Source organism: Oncorhynchus clarkii, unplaced genomic scaffold (assembly GCF_045791955.1).
Source record: "Oncorhynchus clarkii lewisi isolate Uvic-CL-2024 unplaced genomic scaffold, UVic_Ocla_1.0 unplaced_contig_4374_pilon_pilon, whole genome shotgun sequence".
In the NCBI taxonomy this organism is placed as follows: domain Eukaryota; kingdom Metazoa; phylum Chordata; class Actinopteri; order Salmoniformes; family Salmonidae; genus Oncorhynchus; species Oncorhynchus clarkii.
The window spans coordinates 166702-187617 of NW_027261143.1; the positions used below are offsets into that span (position 1 = coordinate 166702).

Genomic DNA, 20916 nt, shown 5'->3' on the forward strand with positions numbered 1-20916 from the left:
TTTTATCAGGTCCACACTGCTATTCACTGGGTCTCAAAGCCTTTTATCAGGTCCACACTGCTATTCACTGGGTCTCAAAGCATTTTATCAGGAAAAAACACTACTATTCACTGGGTCTCAAAGCATTTTATCAGGTCCACACTACTATTCACTGGGTCTCAAAGCATTTTATCAGGTCCACACTACTATTCACTGGGTCTCAAAGCATTTTATCAGGTAAAACACTACTATTCACTGGGTCTCAAAGCATTTTATCAGGTCCACGCTACTATTCACTGGGTCTCAAAGCCTTTTATCAGGTCCACACTACTATTCACTGGGTCTCAAAGCCTTTTATCAGGTCCACACTACTATTCACTGGGTCTCAAAGCATTTTATCAGGTCCACACTACTATTCACTGGGTCTCAAAGCCTTTTATCAGGTCCACACTACTATTCACTGGGTCTCAAAGCATTTTATCAGGTCCACACTACTATTCACTGGGTCTCAAAGCATTTTATCAGGTCCACGCTACTATTCACTGGGTCTCAAAGCATTTTTTCAGGTAAAACACTACTATTCACTGGGTCTCAAAGTATTTTATCAGGTAAAACACTACTTTTCCCATTTACTTAGCACATCATCTGGATAGAGTGTATGACACACATGGCACATTACAGCCCAACATATAAATGGTAACGCTGAGAATGTTTTTGCGGCCTATGCAATGAGATTTAAATAAGCAGAGTGGAACCATACGATGCCATTACTCCATTAGAAGCAGAATCTACTGTATGGCAAATACACAACAGCACAATCAACACACCACACACCCAGAGCCTACCTGTAGCCTGTTGGAGAACTTGTAGACATAGCTTTGGTACCCCACTCTCAGCATGGCTCAGACCAACGTCACACTGACAACACTCTCTAACGTTTCACGAACATTTAGCCAATGTTCTCCTTATGTTGTCTCAATGTCCCTCTCTAGGTTCTCTTCAACCCTGACTTGTTGTAGTACTTGGCATGTATTTGTTTGTTAGTGAGTCCTCTCTCCTTAAGCCTGTTTTGGACAGGAGAGGACAATCTGTTCTCCTCTGCTCTCCACTCACATCTTTCTTCCTCTCCCTCTGTCTCTGACACTCCAGCGGGAAGCCCACTATTTCACTAAGCGACCGTTGCCAAGGTGTCAGCATGTACAGGCTCTCTATTGGATGTCCCTGTGGATAATCAGTTCAACTGGCAAATCAGGCGATACAGCTCCCTTGGGGCCGACCTCCACCAACAACTCCCTTACTACCCCTCAGAGCTCACCCCCCTTCTAACCCCAACCTCCCCTCCTTCACCCCCGTGATACCCCTGCCCCCCTCACCCTTCATCTCTGTCTCCCCCTGCCCCACGACTCCCTCCCTCCTAGCCCTCAACCCTTAGTTCCTGAGCCCTGGTCAATAGCTCTAACCCAATCATCTCTTCACAAAGAGACAGGCCTACTGCCTGGGGAAAGGCTCATTGATCTGTTACTTATCGATTAGTGTGGGGATGACGGACGACACACCCACCTCTTTGCTGTCCTCCTCCTCTGCTCCCTCCTCCAGAGTGAGAGCTGCCAGTTGATTGGCTCTCTGCTCCATCAGGTTGACGTAACGGATGGGATTGGACAACGCCTCGATGACATCTGAGGTAGAGAACGGGGGAAAATAATGTATCATCAATGCTGTTATGTAAAGCCAGTGGAAACATAAACATAGTTATAACTCCATGGTTTAGTTCTATACCAGTATTCTGTAAGGTATGTCAGGCATTGTACCTGCGAATGTATCAGGGACATAGTCCTTGACCTCTACATAGACAAACAGAGCAGGGAGGGTCAGAGCCTGGTTCTTCTCATTCCTCAGACCAATGTAGTGGTAACCTGGAACACACACACACACACACACACACACACACACACACACACACACACACACACACACACACACACACACACACACACACACACACACACACACACACACACACACACACACACACACACACACACACACACACACACACACACACACAGGGGTGAGTAATCAGAAGTTCAGAAGTTAAAGGACTGTTACACAGCATCACTCAAGCAGAAAAATGGACCAGAATGGTAGTCAGTCAGACTATTAAGCTATAGGCCTCACCTGGGCGGATGGCATTCACAGGAATGATGCGATGGCCAATGAACTTCCCTCCATCCTCAAACACAGAAATCCTCATTGAGGCCAGAGTGGGCAGAACCACCTGAGGAACCATCACAGACACAGAAACATACACCCATGGATGGTCACATTAGCCTGGGAGTTCTTGGTTTTAAAGAACTACAAATCCCATAAAGATGTGCTCTGTGATGTTTTAAACAGTGATTTACACACATAATTCAATAGCACATTATTTCTCTCTATGGGTTCCTCGAGGATGACAGCCTCCTCATCACAGACAGGGTTGACAACGTTACCCTGGATGATCTAAATGGGGTAAGATCATGATCCAATCCAAGTTTATTTGTCACCTTTATTTGGCAGAGGATGCTCTTCCTCAACAATTCATATCAAACAAGTACACACAATATTATTTCTATTTTTATTTGTACACGAGAATAAAAGACATCTACACTATATGTGTGGGGATGACACACACACACACACACACACACACACACACACACACACACACACACACACACACACACACACACACACACACACACACACACACACACACACACACACACACACACACACACCTCCTTGGGCTACTTTGAAGAATCTCAAATCTAAAATATACGTTGATTTGTTTAACACTTTTTTGGTTACTACATGATTCCATATGTGTTTTTCCATAGTGTTGATGTCTTCACTATTATTCTACAATGTAGAAAATAGTTTTAAAAAATAAAGAAAAACCCTTGAATGAGTACATGTGTCCAAAATGTTGACTGGCACTGTAAATACAAGGTCAATACCAGTAACAATCAATGTCAAGGATACTGGTGACAGGCAAAAAAGGTTGGTAGCAATCGCAATATATTATACAGTATATATGTTTTACCTTAAAGAACTACAAATCCCATAACAGTCTGCCCTATATTATGCTTTACCTTCTTGAGTGTGAAGGCCTCCTCCTCCCAGACAGGGTTGACAGCGTTGCCCTGAGACGTCTTGGTCTTAAAACCCTTCCTTCTGGTGTCCACTGGCAGACCAAACATATCTATCTCCACATACGTCCCCACCTTCTTATCGGTCAGAAACTGGCCTGAGATGATCTGGAGACGGAGAGACGAGGATGATAAAAACAGATGAGAGCTGTGAAGTCCGTGCACCCATACCACATACAGTCAAAACACGCACACGCACGTACTGTACGCGGAACACACAGATAAGCACCTTGACAGACAGCGTGTTGGCTACGATGCCGTCCACAGTGCTCTCAGCGAAGGGGTCAAAGTGTTTGTCCGGTCGTCTCATGAACTCTGGTTTCAGCCTGTAGCCACACTTCCCGTTGTACTCATACATGCCCAGGTTTAACATCATGGACAGGTCTGATGGAGAGAGAGAGAGAGAGAGAGAGAGAGAGAGAGAGAGAGAGAGAGAAGGAGGGAGAGAGAGGTAGGAGGGAGGGAAAGGTGAGTGGGAGAGGGGGAGAGGAGAGGGAGAAAGAGATTGAGAAAGAGACTCAACCTACTAGAATCTGAAGTCAAGTGTCTACTGTTTGCTGATGATCTGGCGCTTCTGTCACCAACCAAGGAGGGTCTACAGCAGCACCGATATCTTCTGCACAGATTCTGACAAACTTGGGCCCTGGCAGTAAATCTCAGTAAGACAAAAATAATGGTGTTCCAAAAGAAGTCCAGTCGCCAGGATCACAAATACAAATTCCATCTAGACACCGTTGCCCTAGAGCACACAAAAAACTATACATACCTCGGCCTAAACATCCGCACCACAGGTAAATCTGTGAACGAGCTGAGAAACAAGGCAAGAAGGGCCTTCTATGTTACCAAAAGGAATATAAAATTCGACATACCAATTAGGACCTGTTATAGAACCCATTGCCCTTTATGGTTGTGAGGTCTGGGGTCTGCTCACCAAACAAGAATTCACAAAATGGGACAAACACCAAATTGAGACTCTGCATGCAGAATTACAAAAAAATATCCCCCGTGTACAGCGTAAAACACCAAATAATGTATGCAGAGCAGAATTAGGCCGATACCATCTAATTATCAAAATCCAGAAAAGAGCTGTTAAATTCTACAACCACCAAAAAGGAAGCGATTCCCAAACCACCCATAACAAAGCCATCTACAGATAAATAAACCTGGAGAAGAGTCTCCTAAGAAAGCTGATCCTGGGGCTCTGTTCACAAACACAAACAGACGCCACAGAGGCCCCAGGACAGCAACACAATTAGACCCAACCAAATCAGGAGAAAACAAAAAGATAATTTGAAACATTGGACAGAATTAACAAAAAAACAGAGCAAACTAGAATGCTATTTGGCCCTAAACAGAGAGTACACAGTGGCAGAATACTTGACCACCATGACTGACCAAAACTTAAGGAAAGCTTTGACTATGTACAGGGTCGCCGAAGGCAGACCTGGCTCTCAAGAGAAGACAGGCTATGTGCACACTGCTCATAAAATGAGGTGGAAACTGAGCTGCACTTCCTAACCACCTGCCCAATGTATGACCATATTAGAGACACATATTTCCCGCAGATTACACAGAGTCACAAAGAATTCGGAAACAAACCCAATTTTGATAAACTCCCATATCTACTGGGTGAAATACCACAGTGTGCATCACAGCAGCAAGATGTGTGACCTGTTGCCACAAGAAAAGGGCAACCAGTGTAGAACAAACACCTTTTCCCTTTTGTACTTTAACTATTTGCACATCATTACAACACCGCATATAGATATAATATGACATTTGAAAATTCTTTATTATTTTGGAACTTCTGTGAGTGTAATATTTACTGTTAATTGCTGTTGTTAATTTCACTTTTGTTTATTATCTACTTATTATCTACTTTGGCAATGTTAACACATGTTTCCCATGCCAATAAAGCCCTTAAATTGAATTGAGAAGGGGAAAGAGAGTGAATGAGAGAGTTACAGGAATACAAGATCAAACAGTACTTTCCCAATTCACTAGTATCACTATACCAACCTCTAACCCCAACCGCGACAAACCGATGATATACTGATTTAGACCTTACCAATAGTTGTGTCAGGTCTTACCTATGGTCTAGTGTAAAATGAATCAGGTCTTACCTATTGTCTAGTGTGAAACGAATCAGGTCTTACTTATTGTCAAATGTGAAATGAATCAGCTCTTACCTAATGTCTAGTGTGAAACGAATCAGGTCTTACCTATTGTCTAGTGTGAAACGAATCAGGTCTTACCTACTGTCTAGTGTGAAACGAATTAGGTCTTACCTATGGTCTAGTGTGAAACGAATCAGGTCTTACTTATTGTCTAGTGTGAAACGAATCAGGTCTTACCTATGGTCTAGTGTGAAACGAATCAGGTCTTACCTATTGTCTAGTGTGAAACGAATCAGGTCTTACTTATTGTCTAGCCTGAAACTAATCAGGTCTTACATATTGTCTAGTGTGAAACGAATCAGGACTTACGTATTGTCTAGTGTGTAACGAATCAGGTCTTACCTATGGTCTAGTGTGAAATGAATCAGGTCTTACCTATTGTCTAGTGCCAAACGAATCAGCTCTTACCTATTGTCTAGTGTGAAATGAATCAGCTTTTACTTAATGTCTAGTGTGAAACGAATCAGGTCTTACCTATTGTCTAGTGTGAAACGAATCAGGTCTTACTTATTATCTAGTGTGAAACAAACGAATCAGGTCTTACCTATTATCTAGTTTGAAACGAATCAGGTCTTACGTATTGCGTCGTGTGAAATGAATCAGGTCTTACCTATGGTCTAGTGTGAAACGAATCAGGTCTTACTTATTGCGTCGTGTGAAATGAATCAGGTCTTACCTATGGTCTAGTGTGAAATGAATCAGGTCTTACCTATGGTCTAGTGGGAAAGGAATCAGGTCTTACGTATTGTCTAGTGTGAAACGAATCAGGTCTCACCTACTATCTAGTGCGAAAATCAGGTCTTACCTACTGTCTAATGTAAAATGAATCAGGTCTTACCTATGGTCTAGTGTGAAACGAATCAGGTCTTACCTATGGTCTAGTGGGAAACGAATCAGGTCTTACCTATTATCTAGTTTGAAACGAATCAGGTCTTACGTATTGCGTCGTGTGAAATGAATCAGGTCTTACCTATGGTCTAGTGTGAAACGAATCAGGTCTTACTTATTGCGTCGTGTGAAATGAATCAGGTCTTACCTATGGTCTAGTGTGAAATGAATCAGGTCTTACCTATGGTCTAGTGGGAAAGGAATCAGGTCTTACGTATTGTCTAGTGTGAAACGAATCAGGTCTCACCTACTATCTAGTGCAAAACGAATAAGGTCTTACCTATGGTCTAGTGAGAAACGAATCAGGTCTTACCTATTGTCTAGCCTGAAACGAATCAGGTATTACCAATTGTCTCGTGTGAAATGAATCAGGACTTCCCTATGGTCTAGTGGGAAACGAATCAGGTCTTACCTACTGTCTAGTGTGAAACGAATCAGGTCTTTCCTACTGTCTAGTGCGAAACAAATCAGGTCTTACCTTCTGTCTAGTGCGAAACGAATCAGGTCTTACTTATTGTCTAGTGTGAAACGAATCAGGTCTTACTTATTGTCTAGTTTGAAACAAATCATGTCTTACCTTTTGTCTAGTGTGAAACGAATCAGATCTTACCTATGGTCTAGTGTGAAACGAATCAGGTCTTACCTATTGTCTAGTGTGAAACGAATCAGGTCTTACCTATTGTCTAGTGTGAAACGAATCAGGTCTTACCTATGGTCTAGTGTGAAATGAATCAGGTCTTACCTATGGTCTAGTGTGAAATGAATCAGGTCTTACCTATGGTCTAGTGGGAAATGAATCAGGTCTTACCTATTGTCTAGTGCCAAACGAATCAGGTCTTACCTATTGACTAGTGCCAAACGAATCAGCTCTTACCTATTGTCTAGTGTGAAATGAATCAGCTCTTACCTATTGTCTAGTGTGAAACGAATCAGGTCTTACCTATTGTCTAGTGTGAAACGAATCAGGTCTTACCTTCTGTCTAGTGCGAAACGAATTAGGTCTTACCTATGGTCTAGTGTGAAACGAATCAGGTCTTACCTATGGTCTAGTGTGAAATTAATCAGGTCTTACCTATGGTCTAGTGTGAAACGAATCAGGTCTTACCTATGGTCTAATGTGAAACGAATCAGGTCTTACCTATGGTCTAGTATGAAACGAATCAGGTCTTACTTATTGACTAGTGCGAAACGAATCAGGTCTTACCTATTGTCTAGTGTGAAACGAATCAGGACTTACGTATTGTCTAGTGTGTAACGAATCAGGTCTTACCTATGGTCTAGTGTGAAATGAATCAGGTCTTACCTACTATCTAGTGCAAAACGAATAAGGTCTTACCTATGGTCTAGTGTGAAACAAATCAGGTCTTACTTATTGTCTAATGTGAAATGAATCAGCTCTTACCTAATGTCTAGTGTGAAACGAATCAGGTCTTACCTATTGTCTAGTGTGAAACGAATCAGGTCTTACCTACTGTCTAGTGTGAAACTAATTATGTCTTACCTATGGTCTAGTGTGAAACGAATCAGGTCTTACTTATTGTCTAGTGTGAAACGAATCAGGTCTTACTTATTGTCTCGTGTGAAACGAATCAGGTCTTACCTATTATCTAGTTTGAAACGAATCAGGTCTTACGTATTGCGTCGTGTGAAATTAATCAGGTCTTACCTATGGTCTAGTGGGAAACGAATCAGGTCTTACCTACTATCTAGTGCAAAACGAATAAGGTCTTACCTATGGTCTAGTGTGAAACGAATCAGGTCTTACCTATTGTCTAGTGTGAAACGAATCAGGTCTTACTTATTGTCTAGCCTGAAACTAATCAGGTCTTACCTATTGTCTAGTGTGAAACGAATCAGGACTTACGTATTGTCTAGTGTGTAACGAATCAGGTCTTACCTATGGTCTAGTGTGAAATGAATCAGGTCTTACCTATGGTCTAGTGTGAAATGAATCAGGTCTTACCTATGGTCTAGTGGGAAATGAATCAGGTCTTACCTATTGTCTAGTGCCAAACAAATCAGGTCTTACCTATTGTCTAGTGCCAAACGAATCAGCTCTTACCTATTGTCTAGTGTGAAATGAATCAGCTTTTACTTAATGTCTAGTGTGAAACGAATCAGGTCTTACCTATTGTCTAGTGTGAAACGAATCAGGTCTTACCTACTGTCTAGTGTGAAACGAATTAGGTCTTACCTCTGGTCTAGTGTGAAACGAATCAGGTCTTACCTACTGTCTAGTGTGAAACGAATCAGGTCTTACTTATTGTCTCGTGTGAAACGAATCTGGTCTTACTTATTATCTAGTGTGAAACGAATCAGGTCTTACCTACTGTCTAATGTGAAATGAATCAGGTCTTACCTATGGTCTAGTGTGAAACGAATCAGGTCTTACCTATGGTCTAGTGGGAAACGAATCAGGTCTTACCTATTATCTAGTTTGAAACGAATCAGGTCTTACGCATTGCGTCATGTGAAATGAGTCAGGTCTTACCCATGGTCTAGTGTGAAACGAATCAGGTCTTACTTATTGCGTCGTGTGAAATGAATCAGGTCTTACCTATGGTCTAGTGTGAAATGAATCAGGTCTTACCTACTGTCTAGTGTGAAAGGAATCAGGTCTTACCTATTGTCTAGTGTGAAACGAATCAGGTCTCACCTACTATCTAGTGCAAAACGAATAAGGTCTTACCTATGGTCTAGTGTGAAACGAATCAGGTCTTACCTATTGTCTAGCCTGAAACGAATCAGGTATTACCAATTGTCTCGTGTGAAATGAATCAGGTATTACCAATTGTCTCGTGTGAAATGAATCAGGACTTCCCTATGGTCTAGTGGGAAACGAATCAGGTCTTACCTACTGTCTAGTGTGAAACGAATCAGGTCTTTCCTACTGTCTAGTGCGAAACAAATCAGGTCTTACCTTCTGTCTAGTGCGAAACGAATCAGGTCTTACTTATTGTCTAGTGTGAAACGAATCAGGTCTTACTTATTGTCTAGTTTGAAACAAATCATGTCTTACCTTTTGTCTAGTGTGAAACGAATCAGGTCTTACCTATGGTCTAGTATGAAACGAATCAGGTCTTACCTATTGTCTAGTGTGAAACAAATCAGGTCTTACCTATTGTCTAGTGTGAAACGAATCAGGTCTTACCTATGGTCTAGTGTGAAATGAATCAGGTCTTACCTATGGTCTAGTGTGAAATGAATCAGGTCTTACCTATGGTCTAGTGGGAAATGAATCAGGTCTTACCTATTGTCTAGTGCCAAACGAATCAGGTCTTACCTATTGTCTAGTGCCAAACGAATCAGCTCTTACCTATTGTCTAGTGTGAAATGAATCAGCTCTTACCTATTGTCAAGTGTGAAACGAATCAGGTCTTACCTATTGTCTAGTGTGAAACGAATCAGGTCTTACCTTCTGTCTAGTGCGAAACGAATTAGGTCTTACCTATGGTCTAGTGTGAAACGAATCAGGTCTTACCTATGGTCTAATGTGAAACGAATCAGGACTTACGTATTGTCTAGTGTGTAACGAATCAGGTCTTACCTATTGTCTAGTGCCAAAAGAATCAGCTCTTACCTATTGTCTAGTGTGAAATGAATCAGCTCTTACCTATTGTCTAGTGTGAAACGAATCAGGTCTTACCTATTGTCTAGTGTGAAACGAATCAGGTCTTACCTTCTGTCTAGTGCGAAACGAATTAGGTCTTACCTATGGTCTAGTGTGAAACGAATCAGGTCTTACCTATGGTCTAATGTGAAACGAATCAGGTCTTACCTATGGTCTAGTGTGAAACGAATCAGGTCTTACTTATTGACTAGTGCGAAACGAATCAGGTCTTACCTATTGTCTAGTGTGAAACGAATCAGGACTTACGTATTGTCTAGTGTGTAACGAATCAGGTCTTACCTATGGTCTAGTGTGAAATGAATCAGGTCTTACCTACTATCTATTGCAAAACTAATAAGGTCTTACCTATGGTCTAGTGTGAAACAAAGTAGGTCTTACCTAATGTCTAGTGTGAAACGAATCAGGTCTTACCTATTGTCTAGTGTGAAACGAATCAGGTCTTACCTACTGTCTAGTGTGAAACGAATTAGGTCTTACCTATGGTCTAGTGTGAAACGAATCAGGTCTTACTTATTGTCTAGTGTGAAACGAATCAGGTCTTACTTATTGTCTCGTGTGAAACGAATCAGGTCTTACCTATTATCTAGTTTGAAACGAATCAGGTCTTACGTATTGCGTCGAGTGAAATGAATCAGGTCTTACCTATGGTCTAGTGGGAAACGAATCAGGTCTTACCTACTATCTAGTGCAAAACGAATAAGGTCTTACCTATGGTCTAGTGTGAAACGAATCAGGTCTTACCTATTGTCTAGTGTGAAACGAATCAGGTCTTACTTATTGTCTAGCCTGAAACTAATCAGGTCTTACCTATTGTCTAGTGTGAAACGAATCAGGACTTAAGTATTGTCTAGTGTGTAACGAATCAGGTCTTACCTATGGTCTAGTGTGAAACGAATCAGGACTTACCTATGGTCTAGTGGGAAATGAATCAGGTCTTACCTATTGTCTAGTGCCAAACGAATCAGGTCTTACCTATTGTCTAGTGCCAAACGAATCAGCTCTTACCTATTGTCTAGTGTGAAATGAATCAGCTCTTACCTATTGTCAAGTGTGAAACGAATCAGGTCTTACCTATTGTCTAGTGTGAAACGAATCAGGTCTTACCTTCTGTCTAGTGCGAAACGAATTAGGTCTTACCTATGGTCTAGTGTGAAACGAATCAGGTCTTACCTATGGTCTAATGTGAAACGAATCAGGACTTACGTATTGTCTAGTGTGTAACGAATCAGGTCTTACCTATTGTCTAGTGCCAAAAGAATCAGCTCTTACCTATTGTCTAGTGTGAAATGAATCAGCTCTTACCTATTGTCTAGTGTGAAACGAATCAGGTCTTACCTATTGTCTAGTGTGAAACGAATCAGGTCTTACCTTCTGTCTAGTGCGAAACTAATTAGGTCTTACCTATGGTCTAGTGTGAAACGAATCAGGTCTTACCTATGGTCTAATGTGAAACGAATCAGGTCTTACCTATGGTCTAGTGTGAAACGAATCAGGTCTTACTTATTGACTAGTGCGAAACGAATCAGGTCTTACCTATTGTCTAGTGTGAAACGAATCAGGACTTACGTATTGTCTAGTGTGTAACGAATCAGGTCTTACCTATGGTCTAGTGTGAAATGAATCAGGTCTTACCTACTATCTATTGCAAAACGAATAAGGTCTTACCTATGGTCTAGTGTGAAACAAAGTAGGTCTTACCTAATGTCTAGTGTGAAACGAATCAGGTCTTACCTATTGTCTAGTGTGAAACGAATCAGGTCTTACCTACTGTCTAGTGTGAAACGAATTAGGTCTTACCTATGGTCTAGTGTGAAACGAATCAGGTCTTACTTATTGTCTAGTGTGAAACGAATCAGGTCTTACTTATTGTCTCGTGTGAAACGAATCAGGTCTTACCTATTATCTAGTTTGAAACGAATCAGGTCTTACGTATTGCGTCGTGTGAAATGAATCAGGTCTTACCTATGGTCTAGTGGGAAACGAATCAGGTCTTACCTACTATCTAGTGCAAAACGAATAAGGTCTTACCTATGGTCTAGTGTGAAACGAATCAGGTCTTACCTATTGTCTAGTGTGAAACGAATCAGGTCTTACTTATTGTCTAGCCTGAAACTAATCAGGTCTTACCTATTGTCTAGTGTGAAACGAATCAGGACTTAAGTATTGTCTAGTGTGTAACGAATCAGGTCTTACCTATGGTCTAGTGTGAAACGAATCAGGACTTACGTATTGTCTAGTGTGTAACGAATCAGGTCTTACCTATGGTCTAGTGTGAAACGAATCAGGTCTTACCTATGGTCTAATGTGAAACGAATCAGGTCTTACCTATGGTCTAGTGTGAAACGAATCAGGTCTTACTTATTGACTAGTGCGAAACGAATCAGGTCTTACCTATTGTCTAGTGTGAAACGAATCAGGACTTACGTATTGTCTAGTGTGTAACGAATCAGGTCTTACCTATGGTCTAGTGTGAAATGAATCAGGTCTTACCTACGATCTATTGCAAAACGAATAAGGTCTTACCTATGGTCTAGTGTGAAACAAAGTAGGTCTTACGTAATGTCTAGTGTGAAACGAATCAGGTCTTACCTATTGTCTAGTGTGAAACGAATCAGGTCTTACCTACTGTCTAGTGTGAAACGAATTAGGTCTTACCTATGGTCTAGTGTGAAACGAATCAGGTCTTACTTATTGTCTAGTGTGAAACGAATCAGGTCTTACTTATTGTCTCGTGTGAAACGAATCAGGTCTTACCTATTATCTAGTTTGAAACGAATCAGGTCTTACGTATTGCGTCGTGTGAAATGAATCAGGTCTTACCTATGGTCTAGTGGGAAACGAATCAGGTCTTACCTACTATCTAGTGCAAAACGAATAAGGTCTTACCTATGGTCTAGTGTGAAACGAATCAGGTCTTACCTATTGTCTAGTGTGAAACGAATCAGGTCTTACTTATTGTCTAGCCTGAAACTAATCAGGTCTTACCTATTGTCTAGTGTGAAACGAATCAGGACTTAAGTATTGTCTAGTGTGTAACGAATCAGGTCTTACCTATGGTCTAGTGTGAAATGAATCAGGTCTTACCTATGGTCTAGTGGGAAATGAATCAGGTCTTACCTATTGTCTAGTGCCAAACAAATCAGGTATTACCTATTGTCTAGTGCCAAACGAATCAGCTCTTACCTATTGTCTAGTGTGAAATGAATCAGCGTTTACTTAATGTCTAGTGTGAAACGAATCAGGTCTTACCTATTGTCTAGTGTGAAACGAATCAGGTCTTACCTACTGTCTAGTGTGAAACGAATTAGGTCTTACCTATGGTCTAGTGTGAAACGAATCAGGTCTTACCTATGATCTAGTGGGAAACGAATCAGGTCTTACCTATTATCTAGTTTGAAACGAATCAGGTCTTACGTATTGCGTCGTGTGAAATGAATCAGGTCTTACCTATGGTCTAGTGTGAAACGAATCAGGTCTTACTTATTGCGTCGTGTGAAATGAATCAGGTCTTACCTATGGTCTAGTGTGAAATGAATCAGGTCTTACCTATGGTCTAGTGGGAAAGGAATCAGGTCTTACCTATTGTCTAGTGTGAAACGAATCAGGTCTCACCTACTATCTAGTGCAAAACAAATAAGGTCTTACCTATGGTCTAGTGTGAAACGAAACAGGTCTTACCTATTGTCTAGCCTGAAACGAATCAGGTATTACCAATTGTCTCGTGTGAAATTAATCAGGTATTACCAATTGTCTCGTGTGAAATGAATCAGGACTTCCCTATGGTCTAGTGGGAAACGAATCAGGTCTTACCTACTGTCTAGTGTGAAACAAATCAGGTCTTTCCTACTGTCTAGTGCGAAACAAATCAGGTCTTACCTTCTGTCTAGTGCGAAACGAATCAGGTCTTACTTATTGTCTAGTGTGAAACGAATCAGGTCTTACTTATTGTCTAGTTTGAAACAAATCATGTCTTACCTTTTGTCTAGTGTGAAACGAATCAGGTCTTACCTATGGTCTAGTATGAAACGAATCAGGTCTTACCTATTGTCTAGTGTGAAACGAATCAGGTCTTGCCTATTGTCTAGTGTGAAACGAATCAGGTCTTACCTATTGTCTAGTGTGAAACGAATCAGGTCTTACCTATGGTCTAGTGTGAAATGAATCAGGTCTTACCTATGGTCTAGTGGGAAATTAATCAGGTCTTACCTATGGTCTAGTGTGAAACGAATCAGGTCTTACCTATGGTCTAATGTGAAACGAATCAGGTCTTACCTATGGTCTAGTGTGAAAAGAATCAGGTCTTACTTATTGACTAGTGCGAAACGAATCAGGTCTTACCTATTGTCTAGTGTGAAACGAATCAGGACTTACGTATTGTCTAGTGTGTAACGAATCAGGTCTTACCTATGGTCTAGTGTGAAATGAATCAGGTCTTACCTATGGTCTAGTGTGAAATGAATCAGGTCTTACCTATGGTCTAGTGGGAAATGAATCAGGTCTTACCTATTGTCTAGTGCCAAACGAATCAGGTCTTACCTTTTGTCTAGTGCCAAACGAATCAGCTCTTACCTATTGTCTAGTGTGAAATGAATCAGGTCTTACCTACTATCTATTGCAAAACGAATAAGGTCTTACCTATGGTCTAGTGTGAAACAAATCAGGTCTTACCTATTGTCTAGTGTGAAACGAATCAGGTCTTACTTATTGTCTAATGTGAAATGAATCAGCTCTTACCTAATGTCTAGTGTGAAACGAATCAGGTCTTACCTATTGTCTAGTGTGAAACGAATCAGGTCTTACCTACTGTCTAGTGTGAAACGAATTAGGTCTTACCTATGGTCTAGTGTGAAACGAATCAGGTCTTACTTATTGTCTAGTGTGAAACGAATCAGGTCTTACTTATTGTCTCGTGTGAAACGAATCAGGTCTTACCTATTATCTAGTTTGAAACGAATCAGGTCTTACATATTGCGTCGTGTGAAATGAATCAGGTCTTACCTATGGTCTAGTGGGAAACGAATCAGGTCTTACCTACTATCTAGTGCAAAACGAATAAGGTCTTACCTATGGTCTAGTGTGAAACGAATCAGGTCTTACCTATTGTCTAGTGTGAAACGAATCAGGTCTTACTTATTGTCTAGCCTGAAACTAATCAGGTCTTACCTATTGTCTAGTGTGAAACGAATCAGGACTTAAGTATTGTCTAGTGTGTAACGAATCAGGTCTTACCTATGGTCTAGTGGGAAAGGAATCAGGTCTTACCTATTGTCTAGTGTGAAACGAATCAGGTCTCACCTACTATCTAGTGCAAAACAAATAAGGTCTTACCTATGGTCTAGTGTGAAACGAAACAGGTCTTACCTATTGTCTAGCCTGAAACGAATCAGGTATTACCAATTGTCTCGTGTGAAATTAATCAGGTATTACCAATTGTCTCGTGTGAAATGAATCAGGACTTCCCTATGGTCTAGTGGGAAACGAATCAGGTCTTACCTACTGTCTAGTGTGAAACAAATCAGGTCTTTCCTACTGTCTAGTGCGAAACAAATCAGGTCTTACCTTCTGTCTAGTGCGAAACGAATCAGGTCTTACTTATTGTCTAGTGTGAAACGAATCAGGTCTTACTTATTGTCTAGTTTGAAACAAATCATGTCTTACCTTTTGTCTAGTGTGAAACGAATCAGGTCTTACCTATGGTCTAGTATGAAACGAATCAGGTCTTACCTATTGTCTAGTGTGAAACGAATCAGGTCTTGCCTATTGTCTAGTGTGAAACGAATCAGGTCTTACCTATTGTCTAGTGTGAAACGAATCAGGTCTTACCTATGGTCTAGTGTGAAATGAATCAGGTCTTACCTATGGTCTAGTGGGAAATTAATCAGGTCTTACCTATGGTCTAGTGTGAAACGAATCAGGTCTTACCTATGGTCTAATGTGAAACGAATCAGGTCTTACCTATGGTCTAGTGTGAAAAGAATCAGGTCTTACTTATTGACTAGTGCGAAACGAATCAGGTCTTACCTATTGTCTAGTGTGAAACGAATCAGGACTTACGTATTGTCTAGTGTGTAACGAATCAGGTCTTACCTATGGTCTAGTGTGAAATGAATCAGGTCTTACCTATGGTCTAGTGTGAAATGAATCAGGTCTTACCTATGGTCTAGTGGGAAATGAATCAGGTCTTACCTATTGTCTAGTGCCAAACGAATCAGGTCTTACCTTTTGTCTAGTGCCAAACGAATCAGCTCTTACCTATTGTCTAGTGTGAAATGAATCAGGTCTTACCTACTATCTATTGCAAAACGAATAAGGTCTTACCTATGGTCTAGTGTGAAACAAATCAGGTCTTACCTATTGTCTAGTGTGAAACGAATCAGGTCTTACTTATTGTCTAATGTGAAATGAATCAGCTCTTACCTAATGTCTAGTGTGAAACGAATCAGGTCTTACCTATTGTCTAGTGTGAAACGAATCAGGTCTTACCTACTGTCTAGTGTGAAACGAATTAGGTCTTACCTATGGTCTAGTGTGAAACGAATCAGGTCTTACTTATTGTCTAGTGTGAAACGAATCAGGTCTTACTTATTGTCTCGTGTGAAACGAATCAGGTCTTACCTATTATCTAGTTTGAAACGAATCAGGTCTTACATATTGCGTCGTGTGAAATGAATCAGGTCTTACCTATGGTCTAGTGGGAAACGAATCAGGTCTTACCTACTATCTAGTGCAAAACGAATAAGGTCTTACCTATGGTCTAGTGTGAAACGAATCAGGTCTTACCTATTGTCTAGTGTGAAACGAATCAGGTCTTACTTATTGTCTAGCCTGAAACTAATCAGGTCTTACCTATTGTCTAGTGTGAAACGAATCAGGACTTAAGTATTGTCTAGTGTGTAACGAATCAGGTCTTACCTATGGTCTAGTGTGAAATGAATCAGGTCTTACCTATGGTCTAGTGTGAAATGAATCAGGTCTTACCTATGGTCTAGTGGGAAATGAATCAGGTCTTACCTATTGTCTAGTGCCAAACAAATCAGGTCTTACCTATTGTCTAGTGCCAAACGAATCAGCTCTTACCTATTGTCTAGTGTGAAATGAATCAGCTTTTACTTAATGTCTAGTGTGAAACGAATCAGGTCTTACCTATTGTCTAGTGTGAAACGAATCAGGTCTTACCTACTGTCTAGTGTGAAACGAATTAGGTCTTACCTATGGTCTAGTGTGAAACGAATCAGGTCTTACTTATTGTCTAGTGTGAAACGAATCAGGTCTTACTTATTGTCTCGTGTGAAACGAATCAGGTCTTACTTATTTTCTAGTGTGAAACGAATCAGGTCTTACCTACTGTCTAGTGTGAAACGAATCAGGTCTTACTTATTGTCTCGTGTGAAACGAATCAGGTCTTACTTATTATCTAGTGTGAAACGAATCAGGTCTTACCTACTGTCTAATGTGAAATGAATCAGGTCTTACCTATGGTCTAGTGTGAAACGAATCAGGTCTTACCTATGGTCTAGTGGGAAACGAATCAGGTCTTACCTATTATCTAGTTTGAAACGAATCAGGTCTTACGTATTGCGTCGTGTGAAATGAATCAGGTCTTACCTATGGTCTAGTGTGAAACGAATCAGGTCTTACTTATTGCGTCGTGTGAAATGAATCAGGTCTTACCTATGGTCTAGTGTGAAATGAATCAGGTCTTACCTATGGTCTAGTGGGAAAGGAATCAGGTCTTACCTATTGTTTAGTGTGAAACGAATCAGGTCTCACCTACTATCTAGTGCAAAACGAATAAGGTCTTACCTATGGTCTAGTGTGAAACGAATCAGGTCTTACCTATTGTCTAGCCTGAAACGAATCAGGTATTACCAATTGTCTCGTGTGAAATGAATCAGGTTTTACCAATTGTCTCGTGTGAAATGAATCAGGACTTCCCTATGGTCTAGTGGGAAACGAATCAGGTCTTACCTACTGTCTAGTGTGAAACGAATCAGGTCTTTCCTACTGTCTAGTGCGAAACAAATCAGGTCTTACCTTCTGTCTAGTGCGAAACGAATCAGGTCTTACTTATTGTCTAGTGTGAAACGAATCAGGTCTTACCTATGGTCTAGTGTGAAATGAATCAGGTCTTACCTATGGTCTAGTGGGAAATTAATCAGGTCTTACCTATTGTCTAGTGCCAAACGAATCAGGTCTTACCTATTGTCTAGTGCCAAACCAATCAGCTCTTACCTATTGTCTAGTGTGAAATGAATCAGCTCTTACCTATTGTCTAGTGTGAAACGAATCAGGTCTTACCTATTGTCTAGTTTGAAACGAATCAGGTCTTACCTTCTGTCTAGTGCGAAACGAATTAGGTCTTACCTATGGTCTAGTGTGAAACGAATCAGGTCTTACCTATGGTCTAGTGTGAAATTAATCAGGTCTTACCTATGGTCTAGTGTGAAACGAATCAGCTCTTACCTATGGTCTAATGTGAAACGAATCAAGTCTTACCTATGGTCTAGTGTGAAAAGAATCAGGTCTTACTTATTGACTAGTGCGAAACGAATCAGGTCTTACCTATTGTCTAGTGTGAAACGAATCAGGACTTACGTATTGTCTACTGTGTAACGAATCAGGTCTTACCTATGGTCTAGTGTGAAATGAATCAGGTCTTACCTATGGTCTAGTGGGAAATGAATCAGGTCTTACCTATGGTCTAGTGTGAAATGAATCAGGTCTTACCTATGGTCTAGTGGGAAATGAATCAGGTCTTACCTATTGTCTAGTGCCAAACGAATCAGGTCTTACCTTTTGTCTAGTGCCAAACGAATCAGCTCTTACCTATTGTCTAGTGTGAAATGAATCAGCTCTTACCTAATGTCTAGTTTGAAACGAATCAGGTCTTACCTATTGTCTAGTGTGAAACGAATCAGGTCTTACCTACTGTCTAGTGTGAAACGAATTAGGTCTTACTTATTGTCTAGTGTGAAACGAATCAGGTCTTACTTATTGTCTCGTGTGAATGAATCAGGTCTTACTTATTTTCTAGTGTGAAACGAATCAGGTCTTACCTACTGTCTAGTGTGAAACGAATCAGGTCTTACTTATTGTCTAGTGTGAAACGAATCAGGTCTTACCTACTGTCTACTGTGAAACGAATCAGGTCTTACGTATTGCGTCGTGTGAAATTAATCAGGTCTTACCTATGGTCTAGTGGGAAACGAATCAGGTCTTACCTACTATCTAGTGCAAAACGAATAAGGTCTTACTTATTGTCTAATGTGAAATGAATCAGCTCTTACCTATTGTCTAGTGTGAAACGAATCAGGTCTTACCTACTGTCTAGTGTGAAACGAATTAGGTCTTACCTATGGTCTAGTGTGAAACGAATCAGGTGTTACCTATGGTCTAATGTGAAACGAATCAGGTCTTACCTATGGTCTAGTGTGAAAAGAATCAGGTCTTACTTATTGACTAGTGCGAAACGAATCAGGTCTTACCTATTGTCTAGTGTGAAACGAATCAGGACTTACGTATTGTCTAGTGTGTAACGAATCAGGTCTTACCTATGGTCTAGTGTGAAATGAATCAGGTCTTACCTACGATCTATTGCAAAACGAATAAGGTCTTACCTATGGTCTAGTGTGAAACGAATCAGGTCTTACCTACTGTCTAGTGTGAAACGAATTAGGTCTTACCTATGGTCTAGTGTGAAACGAATCAGGTCTTACTTATTGTCTAGTGTGAAACGAATCAGGTCTTACTTATTGTCTCGTGTGAAACGAATCAGGTCTTACCTATTATCTAGTTTGAAACGAATCAGGTCTTACGTATTGCGTCGTGTGAAATGAATCAGGTCTTACCTATGGTCTAGTGGGAAACGAATCAGGTCTTACCTACTATCTAGTGCAAAACGAATAAGGTCTTACCTATGGTCTAGTGTGAAACGAATCAGGTCTTACCTATTGTCTAGTGTGAAACGAATCAGGTCTTACTTATTGTCTAGCCTGAAACTAATCAGGTCTTACCTATTGTCTAGTGTGAAACGAATCAGGACTTAAGTATTGTCTAGTGTGTAACGAATCAGGTCTTACCTATGGTCTAGTGTGAAATGAATCAGGTCTTACCTATGGTCTAGTGGGAAATGAATCAGGTCTTACCTATTGTCTAGTGCCAAACAAATCAGGTATTACCTATTGTCTAGTGCCAAACGAATCAGCTCTTACCTATTGTCTAGTGTGAAATGAATCAGCGTTTACTTAATGTCTAGTGTGAAACGAATCAGGTCTTACCTATTGTCTAGTGTGAAACGAATCAGGTCTTACCTACTGTCTAGTGTGAAACGAATTAGGTCTTACCTATGGTCTAGTGTGAAACGAATCAGGTCTTACTTATTGTCTAGTGTGAAACGAATCAGGTCTTACTTATTGTCTCGTGTGAAACGAATCAGGTCTTACTTATTTTCTAGTGTGAAACGAATCAGGTCTTACCTACTGTCTAGTGTGAAACGAATTAGGTCTTACTTATTGTCTAGTGTGAAACGAATCAGGTCTTACTTATTGTCTCGTGTGAATGAATCAGGTCTTACTTATTTTCTAGTGTGAAACGAATCAGGTCTTACCTACTGTCTAGTGTGAAACGAATCAGGTCTTACTTATTGTCTAGTGTGAAACGAATCAGGTCTTACCTATTGTCTAGTGTGAAACGAATCAGGTCTTACCTATTGTCTAGTTTGAAACGAATCAGGTCTTACCTTCTGTCTAGTGCGAAACGAATTAGGTCTTACCTATGGTCTAGTGTGAAACGAATCAGGTCTTACCTATGGTCTAGTGTGAAATTAATCAGGTCTTACCTATGGTCTAGTGTGAAACGAATCAGCTCTTACCTATGGTCTAATGTGAAACGAATCAAGTCTTACCTATGGTCTAGTGTGAAAAGAATCAGGTCTTACTTATTGACTAGTGCGAAACGAATCAGGTCTTACCTATTGTCTAGTGTGAAACGAATCAGGACTTACGTATTGTCTACTGTGTAACGAATCAGGTCTTACCTATGGTCTAGTGTGAAA

General features: G+C 40.5%; 1 protein-coding gene across 1 annotated transcript in view; it reads right to left on the minus strand.

Annotated features, from left to right (window-relative positions):
- LOC139405216 (1-phosphatidylinositol 4,5-bisphosphate phosphodiesterase beta-1-like) overlaps window positions 1-8727 on the minus strand; it is a 154535-nt gene extending 145808 nt beyond the window's left edge. The window contains exons 1-6 of the mRNA XM_071147647.1: window positions 8724-8727; window positions 3397-3551; window positions 3111-3275; window positions 2155-2254; window positions 1788-1892; window positions 1540-1655 (exon numbers count right to left, since the gene is read on the minus strand). Coding sequence (XP_071003748.1) covers window positions 1540-1655; window positions 1788-1892; window positions 2155-2254; window positions 3111-3275; window positions 3397-3551; window positions 8724-8727 — 645 coding nt within the window. The remainder of the gene's footprint in view (window positions 1-1539; window positions 1656-1787; window positions 1893-2154; window positions 2255-3110; window positions 3276-3396; window positions 3552-8723) is intronic.
- Window positions 8728-20916: the final 12189 nt, after the last annotated feature.